The sequence below is a fragment of the Micropterus dolomieu genome, linkage group LG12 (assembly GCF_021292245.1).
Source record: "Micropterus dolomieu isolate WLL.071019.BEF.003 ecotype Adirondacks linkage group LG12, ASM2129224v1, whole genome shotgun sequence".
NCBI lineage: Eukaryota > Metazoa > Chordata > Actinopteri > Centrarchiformes > Centrarchidae > Micropterus > Micropterus dolomieu.
In genome coordinates this window covers 13,140,331-13,148,411 of record NC_060161.1, presented here as the reverse complement: position 1 = coordinate 13,148,411, position 8,081 = coordinate 13,140,331, and the positions used below count along the sequence as shown (strand labels likewise).

General features: G+C 45.6%; 1 protein-coding gene across 1 annotated transcript in view; it reads right to left on the bottom strand.

Moving 5' to 3' along the window:
- Positions 1-848: 848 nt before the first annotated feature.
- Positions 849-8,081, bottom strand: part of efnb3b (ephrin-B3b) — a 77,360-nt gene continuing 70,127 nt past the window's right edge. The window contains exons 4-5 of the mRNA XM_046065585.1: positions 7,701-7,763; positions 849-2,841 (exon numbers count right to left, since the gene is read on the bottom strand). Of these exons, the coding sequence (XP_045921541.1) occupies positions 2,408-2,841; positions 7,701-7,763 (497 nt within the window). The 3' untranslated portion in view covers positions 849-2,407. The remainder of the gene's footprint in view (positions 2,842-7,700; positions 7,764-8,081) is intronic.

Here is an 8,081-nt window from a genome sequence, read left to right as displayed (position 1 = left end):
GTGTGTGTGTGTGTGTGTGAGGGAGAGCAAGCAGGAGCGAGAGAGAATGTATGTCACTCAATGCAATCAGTAGGCATTTGTGACAGTCATTAAAAGGTGTGAAATCTTTTGTGTGGGAGGTTGAGCGTGCATGTGTGTTAAACAGAGAGAAACAGAGTGTACTGACTGCCGGGGGGGGGGTTCTCTTGTGTGTGTGTGTGTGTGTGTGTGTGTGTGTGTGTGTGTGTGTGTTGTCCACAGCTAGCAATGTACTGTGTGTGTGACACGCATAGATGCATTTCAACACAAATTGTGGCGGAAAAGAGGAGCAAATCTGAAATGTGCCACCTCACGTTAACATAAAGTGTGACTGAGTCACAGTAGATGTGTGTGTATGTGTGTGTGTGTGTGCGTGTGTGTGTGTGTGCGAGAGAGAGAGAGCGTGTGATGAGATCTCTCCTTTCCATGGTCAAAGTTCAGTTCCTCCAAAATCCGTCTTAGCTGTTGGTCCATCACCTCCGTTCAGGAGGCTCAGACCCTCCTTTCAAAGAAAAGGTTTCTCTCCTTCGCCAGCCACTCATCATTCCTTCCTTTGGATCCTTCATCTCTCATTCCTGCCGCTCCCATCCTCCCCTGCCCTCAGCTTCTTTATCTTTAGTGTGCAATTCCTTCACAGTCTTTTCTTTCCTCATCTCCCTCCCTCCCTTCCTCTTCCTTTTTTTTTTTTAAAGTTCTGCATTCAGATGCTGCTTTATTCCTCCTCCCCAGACAGTACTCTCTCTCACCCTGTTCTTTTCCCTTTATTCTTCTTTTTCATTTCATCCCCTCTCGCCACCCCCTCCCCTTCCCCACCATCAAGCCCCCCGCCCCTCACTTCTTTTCACTTCTGCGTTCAAAAAAAGCGTTTGAAAAAATAAAAAATAAAAACTTTCATAGATGGTTCTACCTCAACACTTCCACAAACGAGGTCTAAACTTCAAAACTACAGCATAGTACAAGGAGCTATAAAAATTCAGAGACCCTAGAGGGGTGGGAGGGGGGAGGAGGAGGGAGGGAAGGGGGTGAATGAGAGAGGGAAGAGAGGAAGAGAGACACAACCTCTGTTCGCCGGGAAAATTAAAAAAGGGATTAAATTAATATACAAAGCAAAGGGAAAAGGAAGGGAAATAAGGTCGTTCTAAGTTGTGAAAAACAAAAACAGCAGATAAAAAATGTCTAGCAACAGAAGTGTAGTTTAACAGAGTGGGTAAAAATAATAAAACAATAGAAAACAGAAAGAAAACATCTAGAAATTATTTACTGGATATTCATATATATAATCTATAAGTGTTGATAGCGATAAAAAATCTCACTTTTTTGATATTCGCTCACTATTTTGTGTTTTGGTATTTAAGACAAGTCTAAAGAACGCACGCGTACACACAGTCAATCACACACAAAGCGTACACACACACAAATTAAAACCCCACATGTGCATATGCAAACTCATATGCAAAGTTGCTGTACTGAAGCACACTAACTGCACACACACGTCTAATGTGGAGCAGCAGCGTCATAATTATTATCCAAGTCGTATGCACACTCGCACAGTCACACACACACATACATTATTAAAATATACAAGATTCTGAGTGTCACCGATTGGTCAGGCCTCCACAGGCCTGGGCCCGGTCATGTGACCGCTGCCTGGGCTTGCTGATTGGGTGAGTCCGAGGCCCCTTATTTTCTCAGGAGAAACAAACACAAACAAACTAGAATCCTATTGGTGAGTTAGTGGCAGGGGCCGGTCTCTGGTTGGCTGATCGAGCTCTGAGGGGTGGGGCGGTAAGCTAGGCAGGTATGGCCTCTGGGAATCAGAGTTCTGTGGCGCTAAGTGGGAGCAGAGGTGTATTTTTTTAATTTTTTAGTTGTAGTCCTTTTCTCTTTTTTTTTTTTCTTTTGTAAAACATCTCAAGTCCCAACGCCAGGTCCATCCTCCTAGAAACAGTGTGTTGCCACACGCACACACATTCTGGCGTTATGGGGACGACTCTTCAATTCAGCACGGGTGGCGCTCGTTTAGCTCTGAGTTAACAAGAGGGGGGCACTCAGAGGCTCTTGCCCATTCGTGAGGGCCTTGTTAAGAAGGGCTATGTATGAATACGACATTGCCCTTAACACACACTTGGTGGCCCGGTGGTGTGAGAATGGGGTGGGGTGGTTTATTCAGCTATAAACACATCTGTGGCTGGACTCACGGGACAGTGAGGGGGGGGGGGGGGGGGGGGGGGGGGGGGGGGGGGTCCATGGGACAATACTGGTAGAATTTAGGGCTTCAGGGTCGGAGCTGTGATGGCGAGTTTTGCTGAGGCTTCATTTGGAGCAGGGGATTGGTCGGTAATGGGTAGAGGGAGGTGGATGTGTCCAGTCGGCTGGAGCTGCGGCTGTCTCATACTTTGTAGTAGATGTTGGCCGGGCTCTGAGGAGGCATCTCCTGGACGATGTAGACGGGGTGTCCATAGTCTCCGCTCACCTTCTCGTAGTGCGGGCAGTAGGCTGAGTCCGACGTCCGCAGAGGGATGATGATATCGCTGGGCTCGGAGCCGTTGTTGTTGGAGCTGGTGATTCCCCCGCCTCCTCCCCGCTTGGGGCTGGTGAGCGAGGACAGCGACAGTGGAGGGTGGTGGGTGTCTGAGTGCTTGGCGTGCCGCCGCCTGTAACACACCACGCAGATCACAGCGGTAACCAGCAGGAGGAAGGCAGAGCCTCCTGCGGCACCAGCGATGAGAGCGATGTTGGAGGGCTGAAGGGGCCCATTCTCGCCGCTGCCCTCGCCCCCTAAGCCGCTGCCTCCTCGAGACTGGGTGGAGTTCCCGGCGCCCCCTGAAACAAACGACAGAACAATCTTACTCCAGCATCCACAGTATCACAAGCTGCTTTCAGTGTTTCCTTTTGATTTATATATACATATTAATCATCACGAATATACCAGAGCAATAACACAGCTTGCTTTCACAATTTGTGTTTTCATGAGCTTTTAAATAAACATACCAATCCTTATGGCCCTGTACCACAATATCATGAGTAATGGTGCAGGTTTAGCTCTGCTAGTGACGGCTGCAGAGACTTAACCCTGTGGAATGCAATAAGTATACAGCAAATCTCACAGACACTTATATGTGGTCTCTTTATTGATGCAATGAAGTGGACAGCAGCGCATATAAAATGGAAAGGGATGTCTGTAGAGTCTGTGTGTGTGAGTGTGAGAGTACTGTATGGTATATACTCTTGTGGACAGCCCGGCTAAGCCACAGTGTGTATCAAGGTAACACACTCTATTTCTCTAACCTTAACAACTGTATTTACTTAGCATTACAGCCAGCCACATGAAGAGAGCTTCCCAACTCTGCTCCTACCACCAGACCACACACTCCGCCCGCCTGCTGGCCTTCCTGCCTGCCTGTCTGTCTTTTTATCTGTCTGTCTGTTTATCAAACTGTTTGTCAGCCGGTTGCTACCTCTGTCTGTTGCATGTCTGTCTGCCAGAAAACCTAAGATCTTCACAGCCTTGAAGCACACAGTTTTCTCTGCAGGAGGTCGGGGCAGAACTCAGCAGGTGGATGATGGCCTGGACGCGTGTATGAGTGTGTGCATCTGTGTGTGTGTGTGTATGTTTCTAGAATGGGGGGAGGCTAAGGCTCTGGCAACGGACCATGTGAATGTGTGTGGCGAACTGGTTAAGGCCGGTAATGCGAGTCCCTGCTATATAGAGCCTTTGGATTGGTCTATCATTATTCTTGGCACACATCCCTTTCTTTTCTCCCTGTCTGTCCCTCTCCAGCGTCTCCTCCGCTTCCTTGCCCTCCCTCGCTCCGTGGTTCTCTCTATCTTCGGGTTATTGTAGCCATAATGACCTACCTTGCTCTGAGCTCAGTCCCTAGCAACACAAACACACATACGGACACACGCACACTAAGATATGGACATACACAACCATTCAAGACCATGTGTTTGCACCTCATCCCACCCGCTGCTAGGCCCCCCATTGCGCTGGACTGAGTGGGAGCAAGGCGCTAATGCCGGACGCCGATTACACTCCCTTCTCCTTCCTCCCTCCATTAACCCAACATCCCTCATTCTCCATCTCCATTATGATCGCCGCCTTTCACCTGCTCTCTTTATTATATCCTCTTCGTTCACCTTTCCTCCTCCGCTTTCTCTTCTTACTCCCCTATTTTCCACTTCTCGCGCCCACCTGTGTTTCATTGTTTCAACCCCACAAGTTTGGACATTGACGCCTCCTTTTCCCCTTGCATCCCTCGTTTTTAGTTAATTTGTGATTTTCACTTTGGAGAGTGACGTGGCCAGTGACAGGCCAGAAATGAAAGAACAGGTCGAGGGGATAACATAGTCTTAAAGAGGTGGTATTTTGGTTTTTGGCTTTTTCCCTCTCCTTTATTGTGTTATATATCTTTTTTGTGCATGTATTAGGTTTGCAAAGTGAAAAAGCCCAAAGTCCAGCCCAAAGGGAGTTCCCATCTCCCACAGAAAACACTGCTCTGAACTGCCTGAAAACAGCTCGTTTGTAGTCCAGCCTTTACTTCCCTTTTTTGTGACGTCACAAGTAAATATGTGTCATAATGCTAGCCGAACGACTAGTTCGACACACCCTCAAAAACACTGATGGAAAACCACTTAGCTGCAGCACACACCTCTCCTCTCCCTTCCAAACACTAGCTACCCTCCAGGCAGTCAATGGACATAAAGTTGTTACTGTGATGTAGAGACAGAGCTCAGTTAAAACTTTATGGATGAAAGAGACTTTTGTTACAGATTAATAACTCACCACTCTGAAACTCTTGCTCCAGTCTATGTTGCCAAGCTGGTCGGCAACATGTAGCCTACAGCTGAATCGAAGCTGTTTACTGTCTTTTCGCTGACCTGCCTTTCTCTGTTTCTGATTGGCTAGTAGTCCTTAACTAGGAACTGTACATGTGCAACTCCAAAGATCATTTAGAGACAAGATGTATCACTTCATAGCTAAAACAAAGCCTTCAACACAGGGTGAAAAGAGGAGCTGCAGCAATGTGCAGTCTGACAAAAAATATGGTGTTTTTTGAAAATTAAACCATGTAAACCTTTTCTGGTACAACCCCTGAATAGGATTTGTTTTTGAGCCAGCTGTCCTTCCCCTTTAATTTCTTCAGTATAATCCACCTTTCAGGAAGCACTTTGTCAAATTTTTCTCCACACGTTTTGAAACTGTTGCATAATGCTTGAGATACTTGTTATTTACCAACCAAATTGTTGCACATTATTTATGCAGATTTCGGACAATTATGTCAAAATAAAGTGTGAATCTGTGCGTGTTCTCATCAACAACTTTTAAATGAATACATTCGAGAGGATGCAACAAGATTACATAATTAATGCAGCACCAGTAACTCTGATGCATCGTGGCATTTCAATGCTGCTTCCCTTTTGTTTTTTTCCAGTAATTTGTCTCTTTCTATCCATGTGTACTCTGTGGTGTTTTATCAACCGCTATGGTGACACAGAGGGGGGCTTGAGATGCACCGAGGGCCCCAGTCTGGACTCGCACCAGAGACTTTGCGGTTGCATACACTCCTGACACCCTTGCTCACTCTAGTCTTTGTTTTATTTGTTTTGGTTTCCAGTGGTGTGAAAGCATGGCATAAATATCTTGTTTTACAATAGAAGATGCAGTAGTGTATTAGAAAAATCTGTTTCCGTCTTTTCCATAACTTATTTCTGCCAGTTTCACTCAGGTTGTTTGGTTTACTGCACCAATTCAAAACTCGTTATCACTGGTAATAGGAGTTGGAATTCCGATGCCATTGTTGAACCAGTGACAGTGGTGTGTGTGTGCATTTGGGGTGAAATACAAAGCCACTATTAAATCTGTATCTGGCTGGTTTATTTCACCCCAAAAACTGTATTCAGGTTCATACTGGAAGTGGGTGGGGTCCATGTTAGAAGCTGTTGAAAGCAGATTGCTTCATTTGCTGTTAAACTCTTGTCCACTGCAATTTCTATTACTGTCAAGTCACACGCAGTGCCAGCCATCGGTATCAGATCATGAGGCAAAAATAACAGCAGTGCAACAGTTAACCGACAATGCTCAACTAATCTGAACACTGATGAAAAGTAATTGAGACTGAACATCTCTGAATGTCTGAACACAGGACGGAAAACTAGGAACTCTATGTTTTAAGCCTACAGGCTATTTATTTGCATATTGGTAAATCTGCACCACGAAAATCCCTGCTGCTTTGGTTACTAGTTCTTGTTTGCATGGTACAGATGACAACTAATTGGATTACATTGATACTGAAGTCTGAATCCACTGATTATGTGACCAGATCTGAAATTTTAAAGAACGCCTCTTTTCTACAATTTCCAAACAGATTTACAGAAGTTTATCCTCGATGGACATCTGAGATCCCGCCACCTCTGTAAAGAGTGAGTTAGTTGTGTTTGTCTGTGTGTATGATGTCTGAGAAGAAGACATGTAGTCTGAAGCAAATTATGCCAATTATGTGACAGAGAAAAAAAAACTCTAAAAATTCAGACGCTGAGCATATCTGCTCACATCTCAATAATGTATTCGTGTACATCCCCAGAGAGGACCAGATTCGACAAACAAACTAAATGAGAGGCTGTGAATAACCGGCTATATTCCAGTTATTAGCTGAGATGATTTCATGTGTATTCACATGAGGATCATAAATTCTGGCATAACTGTTGTGTCAGGAGTCAAAACAATCATTTCAGATAAGTGTTTGCTAACATGTCCTTGTGTGAGAGTCAAAACTGTGTAAAATCCCTCATTATGTGTGCAATGTAAATCAGTCTTGTAGCGTGCCAACTGTTATCCGTCTCATTCTAGTAAAAACAATGCATACTATTGTTGCTTACTTCACATGTACCGTTCTCACCTATGTGAGGTATGGACAAGTGATTAGACAATGTGCGAATGCCCCAATTCACACATTTGGTATAATACACGGATTCACCACCAAAATAAGTAAATATGAACACAGCTGAGAGCAGATCATGTTCTTTCTCCTCCATTGAATGACTTTGAGGTAGAGCATGAATCTAGCTTCTCTCCATTTCCATCTCCTTGTTCTATTCCCTTCTCCTCTTTGCTTTTCAATTATTCTCTTCTTTCTCCTCCTTCTGTGCCTCCCACTTCTATCCACTCTGTTCCATCGCTCCCCTATGTCTCCTCATCTCTCTCCCCTCATCTTTCCGTAATTCTCATTTCTTTCTTTCTTCCTCTCTCTTGACGGAACTACAGAATCCAGGCCACCCGAACTAATGACAATAATAATTCTCTGAAATGTCGCCGCCGGTCTGGCCCTCTCTCCTGCTGCCCCCTCTCTCTTTCTGCTCCTGCCTCTTTCTTCCTCCCTCTCTTTTTCTTGTCCTTCTCCCAAGGTAGCTATTAGCCATCCATTCCCCGCCTGCAGCACTTAGCTCAGAAGGCTGGGTGCCGAGACGAGGAGGAGAGGAACAGAGCAGGGGAAAGGGAGAGAGAAAGATATGGAATTAAATAGAGAGATCCACAGATGTCACCGCTGCACATTCTCCATCTGTCGCCTCCTCCCTCCCTCTCCCTGCTGCTTTTCTTTTTATCTACCAGTCTTTGCTTATTCTCTCCATCTATTTTGCGGATGGATCCGCCGAGGATTATCTCCATTTGGTCTCCTGCTTACCTGGGTTTCTGCTGGTGGTGCGTCCCGCTGCATCCCGCTCCTTCGGTGGAAGCCCATATGGGCCTGTGGAGGAAAAATAAAGGTGGAACATGAGCAGAATGGCGGAAACACAAAGGCAGACTCTATCTCCTACAAGAGCCAAGGCTCTCAGAACTGGAACTAATAAGTTACATTAGCCGGCCAGAGAGAGCAATAGAGACAGAAGAAGGCTTCCCTCCCCTCCATTCCCATTATAGGAGAGCACATATTGATTGGGCTTCCTTGTGCTATGCCCAAGCACTTTTCCATTTGTTTGAATGGGAAACTAAAGAGAGGCAGTTTGTTGTTTTGGCCAGAGTGAATTTACACAAGGCCATAACGGCTTGTAATCTGTAGTCGCTA